Source organism: Zeus faber, assembly GCF_960531495.2.
Source record: "Zeus faber genome assembly, chromosome: 13".
NCBI lineage: Eukaryota > Metazoa > Chordata > Actinopteri > Zeiformes > Zeidae > Zeus > Zeus faber.
Genome location: NC_137198.1, coordinates 25845566 through 25866699, shown reverse-complemented (window position 1 = coordinate 25866699; position 21134 = coordinate 25845566). Strand labels below are relative to the sequence as shown.

Below are 21134 nucleotides of genomic sequence, written 5' to 3'. Positions count from 1 at the left end.
ATAGGATGACATTTTACTTTGCTCAGTTTTGTGTATGTATACAGTGGGGCAAAAAAGTATTTAGTCAGCCACCAATTCTGCAAGTTCTCCACTTAAAAAGATGAGAGAGGCCTGTAATTTTCATCATAGGTATACTTCGGCTATGAGAGACAGAATGGGGGGAAAGAATCCAGGAAATCACATTGTAGGATTTTTAATGAATTAATTGGTAGATTCCTCGGTAAAATAAGTATTTGGTCACCTACAAACAAGCAAGATTTCTGGCTTTCACAGACCTGTAACTTTTTCTTTAAGAGGCTCCTCTGTCCTCCACTCCTTACCTGTATTAATGGCACCTGTTTGAACTCGTTATCAGTATAAAAGACACCTGTCCACAACCTCAAACAGTCACACTCCAAACTCCACTATGGCCAAGACCAAAGAGCTGTCAAAGGACACCAGAAACAAAATTGTAGACCTGCACCAGGCTGGGAAGACTGAATCTGCAATAGGTAAGCAGCTTTTTGTGAAGAAATCAACTGTGGGAGCAATTATTAGAAATGGAAGACATACAAGACCACTGATAATCTCCCTCGATCTGGGGCTCCACGCAAGATCTCAGCCCGTGGGGTGAAAATGATCACAAGAACGGTGAGCAAACATCCCTGAACCACACGGGGGGACCTAGTGAATGACCTGCAGAGAACTGGGACCAAAGTAACAAAGGCTACCACCAGTAACACACTACGCTGCCAGGGACTCAAATCCTGCAGTGCCAGACGTGTCCCCCTGCTTAAGCCAGTACATGTCCAGGCCCGTCTGAAGTTTGCTAGAGAGCATTTGGATGATCCAGAAGAGGATTGGGAGAATGTCATATGGTCAGATGAAACCAAAATAGAACTTTTTGGTAAAAACTCAACTTGTCGTGTTTGGAGGAGAAAGAAAGCTGAGTTGCATCCAAAGAACACCATACCTACTGTGAAGCATGGGGGTGGAAACATCATGCTTTGGGGCTGTTTTTCTGCAAAGGGACCAGGACGACTGATCCGTGTAAAAGAAAGAATGAATGGGGCCATGTATCGTGAGATTTTGAGTGAAAACCTCCTTCCATCAGCAAGGGCATTGAAGATGAAACGTGGCTGGGTCTTTCAGCATGACAATGATCTCAAACACACCGCCCGGGCAACAAAGGAGTGGCTGCGTAAGAAGCATTTCAAGGTCCTAGAGTGGCCTAGCCAGTCTCCAGATCTCAACCCCATAGAAAACTTTTGGAGGGAGTTGAAAGTCTGTGTTGCCCAGCGACAGCCCCAAAACATCACTGCTCTAGAGGAGATCTGCATGGAGGAATGGGCCAAAATACCAGCAACAGTGTGTGAAAACCTTGTGAAGACTTACAGAAAACGTTTGACCTCTGTCATTGCAAACAAAGGGCATATAACAAAGTATTGAGATGAACTTCTGTTATTGACCAAATACTTATTTTCCACCATAATTTGCAAATAAATTCTTTAAAAATCAGACAATGTGATTTTCTGGATTTTTTTTTCTCATTTTGTCTCTCATAGTTGAGGTATATCTATGATGGAAATAACAGGCCTCTCTCATCTTTTTAAGTGGGAGAACTTGCACAATTGGTGGCTGACTAAATACTTTTTTGCCCCACTGTATATATAATTGCAAGTTATAAAGTCATGTCATCAGAGCCTATGATAACATGCATTGTGCATATCACACAAACTCTGGGAAGATTGTTGTGTCTTTGTATGCTTTTGTCAGAGTCAGTGTGTCGCAGTGTATCTTCATCTTCTGTGTTCCCCTGTTGTTGCCTCCCCCCTGGTGGGGTGCTCGTCGTTGTGTTGTTATGGTGACATTACCAGGGCCATGACGGGTGCAGACCCACACTGAGAGTTGTGGATATGAGATGGAGAGGGGCGAAGAAAGAGGAAGAAGGAAGGACAAAAGGAAGCTGATGTTCCTGTCATTCATCCCAGAAGCCGAACTATGTGTGGATGCTCCTCTGTCTGTCACAGCCTTCTCCTTCTCCTGTGGATTCACATTTTCCTTTGAATGATCTCCCTTTCAAGTTGTGCTCACTGTAAAACACTGCGTCTTTAGAGCGCTTACAGTAGAAGTCCACCGTGTGCGGGGCACACCGCGGTTTTCCACCAGCTCCACCGGCTGCCTGGTGAAGCATCCCAGACGTGTCGATGTCGTCGTGGAGAGAGGAGTATTGGAAAATAACAGCGATTTAAAGATTTTCTAACACTTCTTTGATAATACTGTGACGCGTGGCGGGGGGCGATGTGACAGATACAATGAAGGAGGCGCAGCAGAACCTCCGTGGATGAGCCGCATTTATTGCCTGCCGCGAGGCTTACAGCCAACCCAGGGTTGAGGTGTCAAGTCGGATAATTGCAACCTGGGATGACAGTGTCCCTTTATATTATGGACTTCTCTCTTGGGATGTCTCCCTCCGCTCGCACCCAGCGCTAGCTGACACCCATTGACTTATTTGTCTATTTACATACTGTATCTGACTATCTGCATTGATTCTCTGCCTACAAGTTTCTGACAGATTTGTTGCATATGGTAAAATAGCTCTCTCCTGTCAGGCACTTTTCCAAAGTTGTGGAAAATAATGCAATTATTTAGCCTCGACCCTCTGTTACTGACAATTACAAACCTAATCAAAGTCTTTCATAAGTAAAATCAATGAAAAAAATTGTCTTCCAACATATTAGCAGCCTTGTGATCCCAACAGATTACAGCTGCCAGTCTGTTTTTTGGCCACTTCGCAACCCTGATGTGTTCTCCAGTTCAGCAATGCCGAGTTGAGACCGCGTGACTCTGGCCTGATTTTCCACTCACCGAGCAAGGCCCCAGATTGGAGGAAAATCACCGTGCGCTACCCTGAACGATGAGTGTGTCGTGGATGGCCTGCAGACGTCAGCCATCGATAATAATATCCAGTCGTGTCGTGGTCGACTCAGGAGTGGCGCAACGAGCTACAGCCAGTGAGCAGAAACGGGGGCGGGGGGGGGGGGGGGGGCATGGAGCAGCAGCCAGAAACACACAACATACCTGTTCAACTTCTCTAGGTTTTTAATATATTTCTTATTAAAATTCTGCTTTTATTCATTTTTTTAACAATGATCAAGTATATAATAAAAAATAATAAATCCTGTCCCGCGCATGGTATCGCGTCATTTCCGGTGTAACTTCACACATATCGTGACAAAGTTTGGAAACCCGACACACTCGTCAGGGATTCCTCCTGGTGAAAGATCTTGTAATGTGTGACCCCTGTCGCCGATCACTCATGTAGTGTGAAGATTCCCGATCACAAGTTGTGTAGTGTGAACAGTACAGTGATCTGACGACTTTGAAAGTCCCGTAGTGTGCCCATGGCATTAGACTGATGATTCAAATTGTTTTTGTCAAAAACAAAATTGTCTGTTTTGTCTGAACTAAGCTAACATCACGTGTGGAGTTCCCCAAGGTTCAATTCTTGGGCCTCTTTTATTCAACCTTTACATTGCTCAAATGTAAAGGTAGTACTAATATAGCTTTTCCAAATTATGCGTAATAACATTGTGCTCTCACCAAGTCACCCATGGGCCACCACACATGATGGTCAAGCCAGTCTCCCATAGATCTGCTATGCCAGTGCATTGAACAATTCAATCATTGAATTTGTCAGAATGTTTTCAACCTAAATAAAGACAAATCTGAGATAGTTGTCTTTGGTATCAAATAAGAAAGCCTAAAAGTTACTGCTTACCTTGACACTCTATCTTTGTAAGACCTATTAAAACATGTCTATGCCTTTATTTCCAGTTTGCTGGGCTGCTGCAACAGTATTTTATCAGGTGTCTCCAAAACAGCACCAAGAGCACTCTACACACCGATTTCCAGCTCACAGAATTGATTTCAAGATACTGCAGCTCAGTCACAAATAGCTTAGGGCCAAAATAAAATCTCTCATTTTCGTGTCATCAGATTCTTTACCATTCTAACCTCTTGAGTCATCTGGGACTGGTTTCCTCGCGGACCTAGAGTGAAGCCAAAACACGCAGAAGCAGCATTTAGTAACTAATGCTAACCCCAACGCTTACTGCTCTTAAATCCACACTCTAAACGTTTCTGATTGGGGCTGCGACTGTTTTAACAACTACTCTGACCTTTCAACTCAGATTTTTTTTTGTATTTCTATGATATGAACTACATACATACAATAAGGCGGTTCTGCTCCAGAGTGACATTTATTTACATGTACTTATTACCTACATCTACGTAACTTAAGTTGTACAAATTATATACGCATTGCGGTTAATTGCTTGCTCTACATCCCTCCCTCCCTCTCTCTTTCTCTTCCGCTCTCCCTCTCTCTCACACACACACACACACACACACACACACACACACACACACTCCGTGCCTGCTCACACCCTCAGCTGGATCACTCGACAACAGGAAGTGCGTTTGCCAGGGCAGGAAAAGGCAAGCGGTGAGATTACGGAGACACTGTTGAGGGTGGGAGGAGGGGGTGAGAGACGCGGGTTAGATTCCCTGCTGTGACTGCTGTTCTTCTCTCAGCGCTCTGCGGGGCTCTCTTTCTCTCTCTCTCTCTCTCTCTCTCTCTCTCTCTCTCACTCTCTCTCTCTCACTCTCTCTCTCTCTCGCACACACATGCATACAGAACAGAGATGTTACCTAAATACCCCCCCTTATTCCCATTTATTCTCTCACCCCTCAAAAGGAGTCTCGCCTCTCCTTTGCTATTTGTGCCACCCCTCTCCTCTGTGATTACCTCCTCGCTGCCTCTCTCTCTCCACCATAACCCCCACATCTCCCTGCTCACACGCTTCCTTTTGCTCTCTCCCTCCCCTTTTCCACCTCTTCCACCTCCTCCACCTCATACTTCCTCTTCTTCCGCTGTGTATCTTCCCGTGTCATCCAGTCACGTCTATGTCTGACCTTTTCCTCCCCAAATTGACTTTTCTTTTGCCTCTCCCTCTCTCTTTCTGTCCCTGTATTTCCTTCTCCAGAACCTTCTTTCATTTTCACTTCATTATCTCCTTCATCTTCCAATCATCATCATTATCATCATCATCCATTCCACTCTCTCTCTCTGCCCATCGCTCCATGTTAAAGGAGCCATATTGTGTTCTTGTCATTGTCCTTAACCGAATCAGTCGCCATTAGACCGAAATCTCCTCATTCTGAGCCCATAGAGAAGCTCTAGTAACCCAATAGAAGCCCATTAGAAAGCTAACCCATTCACAGCACATGTACTGGCAAACACACACACACACACACACACAGAAAGGAGCATTAGTACCCAAGCAAGGCTCTCATTGTGAGAGAAGCCTTTATTGGCCTAATCCCATCAAACAGTCATATACACACAGTAGCACACACATGCATGAGCATTGCTTATTCTCAACTATCTCTTGACCTCATCAAGTGGAAAGACGAACTCCCACGTGCACGCACACAGACACACACACAGGCACAGATATCTCATTCAGACTCTTCCTGCCGCACTACATTCAGAACTTAAAGGCACCACACATGCGCGCCCGACTGGCCCCTTAATGGCGGTGTGCTTGTATATTACGGTCCCTCAGAGCCCGCCTGCTCGGCATGATTATAAGGAGATCTATGGATATGAGCGAGGAGGAGGAGATGGCGTTCCATCAACAAGGTTATCCAGAATAGATGGACGGCTGGTCTCAGACGGAACCACTTTCCCTGGTTGTCCATCCTGAACCACCTCTCCCTTCCGTTCTCCTTATGCCGACCTCCTATTCGGATTTGTTTGTTTTTGTCAGTCTTCTTCGTTCCGCCCTTGACCTTTGACCTCAGTTACGAAGAGCGGGCCCGATACCTGGAGACCATCGTCCAGCACCACCAGGAGCCGACCACCTTTGAGGACTACGCGGCGCGGGTCTACAGCCCGGCGCCCTGCACGTACCCCCCCTCGGACACAGGTGAACGCGCCTGAAATCTACAACAAAGTGTCCAGACTTCTCTTTTATGAACCTGATCTGGTGGTTTATCATACCCTTATTAATAAAGTGCGTTCAAAGTGATTAAAGGAGCTGCTGTCACAGGAGTGGCATATTTGCATTTTTTTGAGGCTCGAGAGCAAAAGTAAGAATTGAAAACAAGTTTTCTGAATGAGGCCCCACCACTTACTTTATCAAGTACAACTTTACAAAGTTTCCCCCCCTTCTTGTGTTACAATTAAAGGGAAAGTCCAACCCAGAAAGCTGCCAAGCTCCAGAGTCTCTCTCATTCCCTCCCTCCCTTCTGTCTAGTTATCTTTCCTACATATCTGTCCATCTCTCCAGCTGCAGGGCAGCCACACACTCTGGTTTAGGACTCAGTGAAACAGACAGTTCCAGAGTGACGTCCAGTTTCAGATCCAGATCTGAGGAGCTCTGTTTTACATCCAGGACTCTGGCTTTCCAGTCCTTCTGGGGTTTTTTTTCCCCAACCCTTCCAAAGAATCTCTGAGGAGTTATCTGACATCTGATTCGTTTTTTAGCCATGCCAGATTGATATCCAGTAGAAAGTCAAAAAAGCTTTTCAACACGTGGTTAACTCTCCGATTACAGCCATGGATAATGTTCTCTTAACTAATGTCTGGGAAGTCATTGAAAAACATTGTTAGCAATTACAGATCAAGATTAAAATTTAGTTTCATGTCGTAAATTGAAAAGACACTGTTTTGAAGTCATGTTCACATTAAGGGGGAATATCCTGCCCGTGTACTTTAGAATTCCTGTTGTTTTTCCTCCCACTCCAGCAGAAATTCATAATGATTTTGTCCTTGCGTACACCCCGATCAGCCACAACATTAAAACCACCATTAATAACCACTAATATTGTGTAGCTCCCTCTCGTGCCGCCAAAACATCTCTGACCCATCGAGGCATTGACTCCACAAGAGCCTGTATAAAGAAAAGGTTATTCATCAGACCAGGCCGCCTTCTTCCAGTGCTCCATGGTTCAGTTCTGACGCTGACGTGCCTGTTGTAGTTGCTTTTGGCTGTGGACAGGGGTCAGCGTGGGCACTCTGACCGCTCTGTGGTACAGCTACATGCAGCAAGCTCTTCTGTGGGATCGGACCAGACAAGCTAGCCTTCATTTACCACACGCATCAATGAGCCCAGGGGCGACCATGACCCTGTCGCCGGTTCACCGGTTGTCCTTCCTTGGACCACCTTTGGTAGGTACTAACCACTGCATACTGGGAACACCCCACAAGACCTGCTGTTTGGAGATGCTCTGACCCAGTCGTCACAATTGGCCTTTGTCAAAGTCGCTCAGATCCTTACGCTTGCCCATTTTTCCTGCTTCCACCCAACACATCAACTTGTGAGTGAACTGACTGTTCACTTGCTGCTTAATATATCCCACCCCTTGACAAGTGCCACTGGAACGAGATGATCAATGTTCTTAGCCTCATCTGTCAGTGGTTTTAATGTTGTGGCTGATCAGTGTAGACAGGACACAGGAACTTTAGAACTCAGCTTTTCGATTTTTGTGACACTGTATGTATTACATTTCAGGTGTGCATCTTTGTGTGTGCGCGTTGCCTCTTGCTGGACAACTGGCCAATCGCTCTCTTCCTGTGATCCACTGATTCAGAGAATTCTAACAATAACAATCACAAAAAAATATATTTCTCTGCTTTCGACTAAAAAGAATCCCAACCCAATGATGATTTAAAAAAAGATTTACAAGAGGTCGCTCAAAAGAGTTATTTCAGAACGCTGGACAGTGTGGAGGCCAGACAAGTGACCAATAAGTTAAAAGATACTTACTGGTAATTTCACGATTATTTGGAAACTATCTTGCGAGTGTGACTCGTGACTCATGACTCATGACTCGCATCTTGCGATGCGAGTCATTCACAAAATCCAAAAATGTCGGGCCGAAATCAAAACGCCAATATTTTCTACCGTCACATCTTACTTATCTTGGCTTGCATTTTTTTCCATCTCTTCGCTTTGAGAAAAATAATTGATATATCAAAGGTAGAAATTGTAATTTATAATTTGATATGTTATTTTTGTTCCACATACACTAATTTACATACAGCCAAAAGGATCGAAGCATCTCAGTGGGAAGCCACGCCCACACTGGGAGGCCACGCCCACTCGCCGAGCTGATTGTACTTTACATGAACCCTTTCACTTCTCACCTGTAGTCAGTGCTGGTGACGACTGTCCGTACCGTCACTTAATGTTCAGCTCATGAATATTAATTAGGGCGAGACCACACCATCTTCGTTCTGGAGACGATGGAGAGTCATGGATAAAACTTAAGTCAACAAAATATTAGTCTTTTACAGAAAAAAACAAAAAACAATGTTGTTGAATATTTGATAATGCTGTGTTCAAGGTTTTTAGACGTTGCGACCGATTTACGATTTCGGTCCACGACAGTGTTCTGAAATAACCATAACTCTGATGACAGGAACTCTCTCACTCTCACTACATTTATCTACATGTCTCAGTGATTAAACAGTTCCTTTTGTCTTTCTGTTCATTTTATATTTCACACTATTTTTTGTTTTCTGTTTTGTTTGGTTGTATTCCCTGTCGACCCCCACCCTCCCCTCCTATAGATCGTTATGTCTCACTTGTCTATAGCTAAAAAAAAAAAAAAAAGGTAAGGCTGGTTACATGACTCACACGTCCCGTTCTCATTGGCTCCTTGGCTCCTCCTCCTAAACCACATACCCACCTCTCCTCTCTCCTCTCTCCTTCCGTTTGACTCTAGCCCTGCCTCTCGAGTTCAGTCTCTCCTTTGAATTTTAGTCTGGTTTTCCCTGCCTCTCTCCGCTCTCAGAAAGCCCAGCTGGCGTGCATGCGCAACGGTGTCCGTCCTGTTCTTGCTCTGTGAAGAGAATACACACAAGATCGGAAAATACGTACAAGATGTTTTTTTCAACAAATCCCGTGAGGGGAGTTTGGGACGAACAATGTCGTATTTACCATAGCCATGCTGTAGCCAACAATAGCTATATTCCTTTTCAGTCACAAGAAACAAAAGCAGGGGATGAAACTTCCTGGTGGGTACGCCTCACCAAACTATAATCTTAAAACACTTTTTTTTTTAAATTATTATTATTATTATTATTATTATTATTATTATTATTATTATTATTGGCAATGTAGCGATTTTAATCCATCCCAACACCAGACAAGAGTGTTCCCAAACGACCGCTTGCCGTTGTGTTGAAAATGACCTAAAAATGTCCTCTGAGTTGACACGCCCGGACGTTTTTTGTTTTTTTTGTTGGTTTTTTTTACCTCTGACCTGGTGAAACTTTGACCTTTACCCTTTGACCTTTTGTCTTTTCCTTCTCAATCCACAGCCTTGGCATGGTGTAGCACTGTAGTCCCACACACACAAACACAGACCAGCACGCCACGCCAACACAAGCAAGCGCGCGCTTCCACGTACACACCCGGACGTGAATTCAGATGCAAACAGGGGTGGAAAATAACCGAGTACTTTAACTCAGAAGTATCATTTTTGGGGGGATTTGGGGTTTTATTTGTACTACACTGGGACTTTATACTTTTCCTCCAATACACGGCAAGGCAAATACCTAATAATAATAATACATAAAGGCCATGGTGCTGTATGTACTGTTGCCTCTGTGACTACATTCTATATCAAATACTTGAACTACTGAACCTGAGCGGAGGGCATAAAATTTCATTAGAGAATTGTTCTCTCGGGGTATTTTTGCTTCGAGCGCAAGCGCACCACATGAGTTATTTTTCCACCACTGAATGCAAATAAGTGCATGAGCGCATGTGTTGACACGGGTGGAATACAAACAACCACACGTGACATTTATCGTTTCTGGTTGTAGAGGCTTATGTCAGGTTATGTCTGTGTCAGTTTTGACTGAAATGAATGAACTGTTGATGTACAGGTGGGATATTTGTTAAGTGGTAATTGTTGTGATTATAAAGTTGTTGTTTTTTTATTACGAGCAATATTACCCAACTTCAGGTATTTCCAAAGGATGTGTGTATATGTCTTTGTGTTGATTTGTGTTGCCTGTTTCCTGTTTTCCCGCCTGATTTTCTTTTTGTTGTAACCATTATTCTTTCCGTTTATTTTGCCGTCTTGTTATTCCGATTGCTCTCTCCATCACTCTGGTCCATCGTGCCGGCCTCTCCTTGTTACTTCCTCTGACAGCCTCTCCTCCTCCCTTCTTTTTTTTTCTTCTGTGTTGGGCTGGACTTCTCATCTCGTCCTCCAGAGGACGGCAGCGTTAAATACCCGATGGTCCCTAAGCCGCTGGACGGGTTTAGCCTGCTTAGAGTCAAGGGGAAAGGCCTCAAACAGAAGGTCTTTCACGCCAGCTGCGAATGGTACGCCGTAGAGCTAAGAAGCCGCCCGGCCAACTGGTTTTCCCTGGGTTAGACCCTCCACTCAGGCCATCTGGTATTCCTAGTCCTAGTTTAGAATAGAGGCTGTATCAGAAGGGAGCATCTCGTGTAACCCCAGTGTTGAGTAGCCGAGCGCCCGACGCATGAGTAAAATGCCCAGCTTTCTCCACCTAGAGTAGAGTATCTTGACCTCACCTGCGTCCTCTTCCCTGGTTCTTCTCCAAGCTCTGCTCCTTTCCTCAGCCTTTTCCGGCTAATCGTCCCACGGCAAGACCGCAGTCACCGTTTATTTTTCCACTCCATCCGGCTCTGTCTTCAACCTTGCTGTCCTCGTGTCCAGCAGTCTGTCCCATGTCACTGGCTTCCTGTCCAGCTTTTACTGTGTGTGTGTGTGTGGGGGGGGGGTGGGGGGGTTAACAGTTTTTTTTCCCCTTTGGTTCTGTTCCTTTCCTCTTAACTCCCTCTATCTCACTCACCCCCCCCACCCTATTCTGTACTTTCCACCCCATCCACTTTGTCCCCTCTACCCACCCCCCCCCAGGCTCCTGCCTCGAGATCCTTCGGGGCGAAAGCCCGGCTCTGGGGGAGGCCGGGAGCGACTCTGCGTCCCCCATGTCACCTCGGACTAGCAAGAGCCGCATGTCCATGAAGCTCCGCCGCTCGTCCGGGTCAGCCAACAAGACCTGAACGCGCCCACACCCTCATCTCCCTCCCGCAGCGTCCTCTGTCCAGGAAACAGAACCGCACCTTGCCAAGCCATTTAGAAAACCGTTTCTCTCCCCCCGTTTGACCCCTTCCTCTCCACCCGCCTTCTGACTCTCTTTCTGGAGCACGTTGTTCTCCTCACATTGACCAGTCGGATGGGAGGCTCGTAATGCCGCAAGTCATCACACAACCCGCTGTTGGTTGCGTTCGAAGCTCCGAGGGGACGAGGTTGAACTTGACTGTAATGACTTGGATCTAAAATAATCTTGCGGAGATTAATCCGTTTCCCCTCACGCATCGAATTGTCCCCAAGCCATGTCGGAGGTTGATAAAGTAAGAGGAGTTTTAAAGGGTAGCCATCACCGTAGATTTGTCACTGTAAATTATAGCGGGTTACGTTAGATGTTCAAAGACTGCTGTTTTTGGTGGAGCCCATGTGCTTAATATTTAAATGAATTGATCCTATGTTTGGCAATGAGGAAAATTGCATGAAATTCTGTCAAACACATGTACACAACCAGCAGGGGTGCCAAGCCACGAAAACAGCCAATAAGATCGACTCGCCTCAAAAATTAGCCAATGACAGTGGACTTATAGCGGGACTTGGCACAAGAGGAATTCACCCCATCGCTGGTCAAGATATCCAGCATGCTGCCATTTTGACTGAATGCCTGCCTTGAAGCGCACGGACACGGCTTTGATGCACAAATACAAATACTCTTTAACACGTATGATCATGTATGCTATTTCCGGCTACAGTGGGGATTTGTGCTGTATGATGTAGAGATATTCACAGCTGTAAGCCACCACCTAAAATCCACCACCCCGGCGGGCCGGCTCGCCTCAAGGAGCCGCAGAGGAAAGCCCCTCGCACTTGTTATTTCCTGATCTCTTAGAGAATGCGGTCCGGTAGGAATTGCAGTAGAAACCGCAAAACCGCAATCCTGAAGATGTTCTCGTAGACTGTGTATTTTCCTGATCCCCCGTCCCGTCAAATAAGGAAAAAAAAAAAAAAAGCAGAGCAGGGCACGGATCCTGGCGTACCACATTTCCATCCGCTTTTAGTTCACATGTGGCGTATTCACCCTGAACGGCGGCTATCGAGATGCTTTGTATATTTTGTACTATAACCTGTCTGTCCCAGGACAGCCAGAAACCGTGCATTTTGATATATTAAAAAAAAAAAAAAGAAACAACGTGAAAGTTTTGACGTCTGCTATAGCGCTGGGCAGAGGAAGTGAAGTTGGCACAAAGTCTATATTTTTTGACCAGGGTAGTTTCGTAACGCTACACCATGTAAGTAGAAGGATCTATTCCAATGGAAGGCTCCAAATGGAAATAAGCCCTTGAGGCGGTTCCACCAGACGACCCTCTAATGCCAAAAGGCCAACCGGATAGATTTCTTACGGAAAAAAAAATCGACTTAGTTTGAATGGATCAATTATAAGCAGTGTTGTCAAAACATGGAGGGGCAGAACGGTATATCAGCGGTATTCCCCCTATTTGAACCGGCCAGGGATAAAAGGCGACCACTTGTTACACAAAGTAGTGTTTGTGGCTTAAGTCTTCAGTCGCAGCAGGTTTTCATTTAAACACAAATATGACAATTGCTTGTTTGCTTTGATTTTCTGTTTTGTTTTTTTTGTTTGTCAGTTCTTTGACTAACGTGCGCTCTGATCCAAACAAGAATGATGCTGTTCAATTTTAGTTTGCAATCTCTATTTAAAACAAAAAGAGAAGTGTGCTATGTATGAATAGTCTGTATGAATATAAATATCTATAAATAGTGGGTGAGCATCTATTGAATGTGTACAGAGACAAGGCTTGTTGTGTATATACTCATATGTGGGAATAGCTGCCAAAAAGAAACATGACTCAACCTCAAGACCGCATCCGCTCCAGATGGGTAAAACACTTATACAAATGTATTTTTTTTGTTTTGTTTTTGTTGGGTTTTTTTCCTGCTGCCGTTAGTCATGTTTTCAAAGTTTATGCAAGTATTCATTTGTGAACGGCTACTGTCAACAATAAACACACCTGGAAACATCTAGAAAAAAAGCGTCCCTCAAACTTGCCGAGCAGGGATGTCGTATGTCGTACAATTTGCCTTTTGTCGCGTATTTTTATTTATTTTTTGTCCTACAGCCCATAGTTTGTCCGTAGCAATCGAAAGGGTTGTCAACCAGCTGTTTTATTCGGAGCCTTCCTCGGAAGACCAGAAAATGGTTCGGATTTTGCGACAACTTGTCGTTGTCATAGGAGGCATATTGGGGGCAGGTTACACTCGTCCGGCAAACTTTATTTTGTGTTCATTGACATTTCTTTCGGCTGGTATCGGTCAGAGGAGGAGCTGATTAGAGCTAAAACCAAGATAAGCCGCACTCTCTGCTTCCGGACAATTCGGATCTCCCTGATCCCCGCCCCGACCGTGGCAGCAAACGGACTACGGCGCTTGCCCGACGCCTTGTAACTGTCGTTCCTTCTATCCCTCTTGTGGCTTTCAACGCCGCATCCACAGCCGTGCGACCTGCCCTAAAACCTTGAAGCCCTGAGACCCTGAAACCTTGAAGCCCTGAGACCCTGAAACCCTGAAGCCCTAAAACCTTGAAGCCCTGAAACCTTGAAACCCTGAAGCACTGAAGACGACCCCGTCAGAGGCGGCGCTCGCATCCGTTCACAGCCTCTGGAGAAAGGGTCGCGACTTGGATCGCTCGTGTCCGGTCGATCCGGCCCTTCCTCGGCTGTTTGCGCGAGCTGGAAGAATCAGGTGGGGCTTCACTACTCGATGTCCGAACAGCCTTTTGTCCGTCCTCTAGTCTATTATGGGCTGGCGCTGAAGTGTTGTCAGTCCATTTTGAGACTGAGATGGTGTATGTAACTACTGCATGTGTTCACCATATGACGGCTATATCACAACACACACACCGACCTTGCAGTCAAAATTATTTATATATATATATATAATGGATACTTTAGACGGACAAAAGAGAGCAAAGATAAATGCATCCATTACATATTACAATAAAAAAAAAAATAATGTTCCCACTGCCTACAAGTGAACTGGTGCAATGAGCGTGTGGTGTCAAGCATCACTTCAGCGGCAAAATCCCAACTGTCTACGCTCATCCGTAACTTAACCAAAATATCAGAGAGCGTCGAATGTCAATTCAGCCCTAATGAACCCTGCAAAGTGACTTAAGTAATTCAACACGGTCTGCATATGAAGGTAACTGTGACAAACCCCACAGCTCATTAATCACGGTCATGTTTATTGAGAATAACTGAGAATAAATTCCACATTAATTTTAAATTGCACTTATTAAAATAGTATCGGTTTCATTTAACCAACCAAGTACACTTTGAGCGGTGAAGTTGTTATTTGGACAGGTGTTTCAGGGAATGGATATTTGCTATCAGTTAGAGAGAAGGACTTGTTTTTAATCTTTATTTTACTGTGACCAACGTTCAGGATTTCTCCGTATGAAAATAACATTTTCTCGAGCTGAAAAATCAACTGGCTCATCATTCATCAGCCGGCAGCTTGTGTGTGTGTGTGTGTGTGTGTGTGTGTGTGTGTGTGTGTGTGTATATATAGGCTATTTAAAATATATTTAAAAAGTCGTGTGGCGGTCTTTTTTCATCGTTATTATCATTGTTAGCGTCTGTAGTAGTTTGTGGTGTATGAAATCCCCCCCCCCCCCAAAAAACAAAACCCAAACGGATGATTGCGTAGATGGAAGCGGAGCTTTCAGGACGGCGGACAGCGCCCGTGCGCGCGCGTTGCTTTTATTGACACGAGAGACTTTTTTTCAAAATGAGACGAAACTCAACTCGATCCGAGACGTTTTGTCCGTGAGTGACGATGAATAAAAACAAACAACAACAACAACAACAACAACATGACAACACAACAAGTATCTGCTAGGGCCGGATGGCCATCTGCAGCAGCATGACCTGCCGCGTGTCGGTGGGGTGAGACTTGTTCATGTGTCTCGTGAGTCCCGGGGAGCTGTAGAAGGTGGAGGAGCAGTGTTTGCACGAGAAGATCTGCTGGTGGTGCTGGTGGTGCTGCTGCTGCTGCTGCTGCTGCTGCTGCTCCTCGCGCTCCCCGGCGCCGTGGTCCTCGCGGCGCGCGTGGAGGCCGCTCGCGAACGTCCCCGCCAGCAGCTCGTCCCGCAGCGCGTGCCACAGCCGGTGCTTGTCGCGGACCTCGGCGGACGGGAAGCGCGCGCCGCACAGGTGGCACGCGACGACGTGGCCGCCGCCGAGGCCGCTCTCGTGCGCCCCGCGGAACGGAGCGGCGCGCGCCGTCACGTCGTGGGCGGCCAGGTGCTTCCGCAGGTAGGCCTGGCGGCGGAACGTCTTCCCGCAGTAACGGCACTCGTGCGTCTCCTCTTGCGGCGGCGGCGGGACGAGCGGCGGGGCAAGGGACTGCGGCGGCTCCTCGGGGCTGCCGGTGAGCAGCAGGAGGCGCGGGGGCGGACTGCCTCGCTGCACGTCCGGACCACTCTCGGCCGCGGTTCGGTACCGGGGAGGCGGGGAGTCGTAGGGGGGACACGCGAGGCCGTCGCCGTCGTGGCCCGGAAGCGGATGGGGCTCGCGCCCGACGCGGGAGCTGTCCGCCGCGCCGCGGCGCTGATTGCCGTTCGCGCGCAACAGCTCGTTCTCCTTCCCCTCCACGTCCGACGGCCGCCGCTGGTCCTGGAGCGCTCCGCGCGCCTCCGTCAGCGGCTGCGGCTTGCTCTTCCCGGGCGGCGGCGCCTCCCGGCCGTGGACGGCGGCCGGACGCGGCTTGTGCCAGCGGCGGTGGGAGGCCAGGTTGGCGGGGCAGCTGAACACCTTGTCGCACTCGGGGCAGCGGTACTCCACGCGCACGATCCTGGAGCACTTGTGCTGCGCGAGGGAGAAGGGGTCGGGGTAGCGCTCCTTGCACAGCTGGCAGATGAACTCCCCCAGCGGCCTGTTCCCGCCGGACACGGCGGACCTCTCCCGCTGCTGCCTCCTCAGCTCGGGGCTCTCCTTCTTGATGCGCAGGCCCAGCACCGGCGAGGTCGTGACCTCGTCCTCGAAGTGGAGCTTCCTGTTCGCTTTGGGCTTCTTGGCGGTGTCCGGGGACGGTTTGGCTTTGGCGCCCTCCGCGTCCGCTTCCGGCCGCCCGGCGGAGCGTTTGTTCGCCGCGTGGTGCCGCTGGTTTATCAGGGTGAGCGGCGGGAACGGGGCGGTCACGCCGGGGTCGCTCTTCACCTCGTCCTGGAGTTGGCCGTAGGACGGCGTTGGCGGCGCTCGGTGGAGGCTGCCCGCCGCGAGGAGCCTCTCGATGGAAGCGGACATCGCGGGCGTCGCGGAAGTCATCGGGAACGCCATCTCCGCGGACGATTCCGACGCCAGGTACCGCCCGGAGAACGCCGGCTCGCCGTGCACCTCCTCCAGCAGTCTGGTGCCCACCGGTTTGACCGGGCTGTAGGATTCCGACGACATCGGGTCGCGGGAGAGCGGAGATGGCGAGGGGAACCGGGAGAAATCCCCGGCGGCCGCGGTGAGCACGTCCACCTCCGTCGCGGACTGTTCGTTTTCGGGTAACTGTGCACGCCGTTCCGCCTCCGCCCCCAACGCCGACTCCACGTGCGGACTCCACGACTCCCGGACGCCGGTGGAGCCCTCGAACGGGAACACGCAAACCATCAGCCGGTCCACGTGGAGCGGCGCGCCGGTGTCCGCCGCCGCCGCCGCCGGCGCCTGCCCCGGCCCCGCGCGGGTCCCCGGGCTTTCGCCGTCGTGGTCGGTGCTCTGGTCAAATGTCGCGTTTTTGTCGTCCCGCGATCGATACGACGCCGGGCACCGCCGGTTCCTCTTCACTAAGAAGCCGCGAGGCATGACGGGGCTCCGACCGAACACCCACCGGAGGGAAAAAAGAGACTCCGGTCTCCGTGCCCCACTTTGAAGAAGTGACGGAGAGAGAGAGAGACGGGGAGACAGGTGTCAGGGCGCAGGGTAGACTGGTGCACAGAACCGTGGTCCGACTGGTTTGTTTTTATCCCTAACAAGGTGTCTACCCTCTCCCTCTCTCCCTCTCCCTCTCCCTCTCTCCCTCCTTCTCTCTCTCTCTCTCTCTCTCTTGCTCTCCCCCATCCCATCAGCCCATGTGTCTTGACTCCATCTCAGCCGTCGGTAACCAGGACACCAGACAAAGCAAGGTGATAAATTCATTAAAACACCAACAATGTCTAAATACCTACAGGGACTCTTACGCTTTTACTGGTTGGTTGGTTGGTTTGTTTGTTTGTTTGTTTGTTTGTTTGTTTGTTTTCTGGGGGGGGGGGGGGGGGTCCCATTAGTAGGCCCATACCAAGTCTTCGGTTTTTTAATATTATGTTTGTATTTCCTATGCATGAGAAATTCAATGGAAGTGGAGAAGTAGAAGTAGACCTTAAGTTGACTTTAGGAACAATCTGATTGGCATCAACACTCAGCCCCGTTAACCCTCGTTTAAAAAGAAAACGTTTAAATAGTCGGAATTGCCGCTATACCGAATGGTTATTCTCTACAAACGTTTTATAAGTGAATATCAGTAAAGTAGGACAATAGTTAAATCACTAACTATTCATGCCGGTTCTTAAAGATGAGAGACATATATTACATTAAGTGCAAAGACACCGCAATAATTGTCTGTATTTTTTTTACATTTGAATATAATAATATATATGTTCTATAGAATTTAAATTATGAAATATAACAAAATAATAACAATTCTTCTAATCGTGAAAAATATATATATTTAAATATCTGTTTCCTAGCCGTAAAATCGTGTTATTTCTATTTCAATTAAATCAAATATGTATTTACTTTTTACCTTTTAAGAAACCAAAAACAATCATCTTTAATATATATTGGTTTTATCATCATTTCCTGCAGGATGAAGCCTAAAACTTGTGTCTGGGACCCTTGGGGGAAGGGGGGGGGGGGTGATAAGGATCATATCTCCCCAAAGCTTCTAATTACCGTTTCAGTCCTGGTGACTATTCATGCCTTTGTTGCTGCTTTTATGGTGGGAATACCTCGAGGTAGCCCCCCCCCCCCCGCGCGCGCGCGCGCGTGTGTGTGTGTGTGTGTGTGTGTGTGTGTGTGTGTGTGTGTGTGTGTGTGTGTGTGTGCGTGTGCGTGTGTGTGTGTGTGTGTGTGAGGGACTATTCACACCGCTCCTCCCATCAGAAGCTGCTGTGGCTGATAAGAGATCGGAGAGAGGAGCATCCATCCGTGTCCCTGCGGGGAGATGCCAGCCCTTCTACCCGGGCCAAGCGACCCTCTCGCCCGGCCAGTCGGCTAGGGCCAGCCCGCCGTCGCAGCTTGGCAAATCAATTCGGGAAGGGAGGGCTGAGCGTGAGAACGGGCTGTTGGCTCGTCGGGAGCCGCCTGGAGAGTCAGGATGGGACGGAGTCCGACACAAACGAGCGTCCCCGACCACCATGACGGTCGACCTCGTCGTGGATATTTCTTCCTTTTTTTTTATAATTTTGAATAGATGGCGGCTCCTGTTATCAATGATCTTTCATATCAAGGACCCTCAGTTTGCGCACCTCGTCTGAGATCTCTATTGTTAGATATGATTTATTCCAACGCTAGCCGTCTGTGAAACTATGATCAGAAACATGAATTATAGTTTAATAAGTTGACGGCGCTGACGTCATGTACGTCTTTTCGTTGGGGACCCCCTGCAACCCTTGAAGGGCCGCTGGGGGTCCCGCGGACCCCACCTTGAGAACCACTGCTCTACAAAACGCCCCACCACTGGGGTCACCACCGGGTAGGCCTGACTACAACAACGTGTGTTTGAAATAACGTTGTGACCCTGTGCTCTTTTCCACCTTTTTGCACAATTTCCTCTTCTGCTGGCATTTTGCATTTTGCCATTAGCCGGAAATCCATATTGAATAAACGATACGCAGAAACAACACTTTACACTAAATGCCATCATTATGTTGAGATGGTAAAGGACAGTAAGGCCACGTGGTGTTGTTGTTTTTTATATACTCAGCACATCATCTCCACCTCTAAAAGCAAAAAGTGATGAAAAATGTGATTGGCCCAAACAATGACCTGAGAAACTGTCGGTCACTCGAAACAGCCCCAGCGTCAGCCTGTCTGTCTGCCTGTCTGTCGGCCCTGTTAGTGCTCATTGAAGTGCGATAATCCTGCACACCGCTGGAAATGACTCCATTGATCTGCACACACACTGTCTGTCTGTCTGTCTGTCTGTCTCTGTCTGTGTGTTTCTTCCCGGATTGACCGTTTCAGCACCAGGGGAGGTGGACAGCCCCCCTGTGCCCTCCAATATAAGAGATTTTTTAAATGTATTTTTATTTATTTTATCGAGCACCTTTCAGGCAAGCAAATGCATAAGCTGCTTTACATAAAACAGGCCGATTACACTATGGTAATTAAGAAAGTAAGAAAATAAATAATAATAAAATGAAGATAAAAAGGCAGTACAAATATAATACAATTAAAACACAGGGAATATATATATAGAAATAATATAGAAATAATCCAAATCCGTTGCTTTGGAACCATGTAGAAAACACAATTTGCAATTTTATACGATCGCATCTTGAAGGATGTCAGATGATAAAAAGATAATTACTGGATTTATTGTAATAAGCTAAACTGCTTATTTTAAGTGTGTTACACCTTGTGTTAATATTTTTTGGAATGTATTATAATATTGATCAATATTCCAAAATATTACATATTAATATTACAATATCACATATTGAAAAATATGTTTTAATACTTGTTCAAAAATTGGCTGCAGAAAAACAATACAAAGGAAGGAAGAAAGAAAGAAAGAAAGAAAGAAAGAAAGAAAGAAAGAAAGAAAGAAAGAAAGAAAGAAAGAGCCCAATGCACTGTAGTGTGGTTGGAGACTTGAAGGTGGTCGATGGGCTGATGGTTTGCTGCCACCTCGTGGCAGCTCTGCGCTATTTTTGCTTCCTTCAAAATGACGTTACAGAATTGGAGACAAACGTCAACTGTTTTGACCTCGAATGTACTGCACGTTTGCAATATAAATACTACAAAAGCTGATTGACTACTCATTTGAATATACTGACTTGTCTTTCAAGCTAATAATAATAATTTCCTAAATGCATCCTATGGGGATCAATAATGTAGTCTTATCTTATTAGTGGTAGTAGTAATAATAGTAATATTATTATTATTGTTATTATTATTGTTGTTGTTGTTGTTGTTATTGTTGTTGTTATAACAATAATAATAATAATAATAATAATAATAATAATAATAATAATGATGTAAAAGCAATTGTGTGATCCACCCCAAGGAAAATGTTAACTAGATTTTTGAAGAAATTTTAATTCTACTTGGACCCTCAAAAGAATTCAGAAGAATGTGTCCATGTTTATATGGTCTTTTGGCTTTCTGCATCAACTCACTTTAAGTCCCTGTAAGGCAAAAATAAATGTGTTCTGAGTTTGTCACACCGCAGAAAAATGTTATTAACCACCCAGCCAAACTTGAATGATTATAAAAATCGTCACATATATGAAATTTGGTTTCAAAATCCTGAAAAAAAAAGGCAGTTCCCTCTGCTCTGAAACGTTGGGGGCATGTCCGCTGAATACGCTGAAACCACGCCCAATCATGTTAAATGTTTACATTGGAGTAACTTCCATGATTAAATGTTCAGCTGAACCCGGTCCTGTCTCTAGTTGCTCACCTCAAAGCGTTGCTGTCTTGCTGCGGGACTCACCGCTCTCCGGTGCCCCCTGCTGGCTCCTCCACAGGCCAGGTCGGGCTCCGCGGCCTGCTAGCATGGAGCTAATGCTAACATAACCAAACCCTGCGTGGTCAAACCAACGGGACGGTTCTTTTTTGTTCTGGGCATCCGTGGCATGAGTTCACGGCCTCCCTGGACGCCTTTTACTCCAGGTGTTTATTCCCAAACCAGCGTTCTATCCCAAACTTAGCTTATTTCAGATAGCTTAGCTTATTTCACCACTGATGTTC

At 46.8% G+C, this 21134-nt stretch overlaps 2 protein-coding genes across 2 annotated transcripts in view; one reads left to right on the top strand and one right to left on the bottom strand.

The window, feature by feature from the left end:
• ralgapa1 (Ral GTPase activating protein catalytic subunit alpha 1) overlaps positions 1-13141 on the top strand; it is a 101854-nt gene extending 88713 nt beyond the window's left edge. Inside the window, exons 45-46 of the mRNA XM_080012759.1 lie at positions 5848-5972; positions 10948-13141. Of these exons, the coding sequence (XP_079868885.1) occupies positions 5848-5972; positions 10948-11093 (271 nt within the window). The 3' untranslated portion in view covers positions 11094-13141. The remainder of the gene's footprint in view (positions 1-5847; positions 5973-10947) is intronic.
• A 1891-nt stretch (positions 13142-15032) lies between these two features.
• insm2 (insulinoma-associated 2) lies at positions 15033-16985 on the bottom strand (the record flags this gene model as incomplete). Its single annotated transcript, XM_080012078.1, has 1 exon — positions 15033-16985. The coding sequence occupies one exon, from the start codon at positions 16983-16985 to the stop codon at positions 15033-15035; it is 1953 nt and encodes a 650-aa protein (XP_079868204.1).
• Between the last annotated feature and the right edge of the window lie 4149 nt (positions 16986-21134).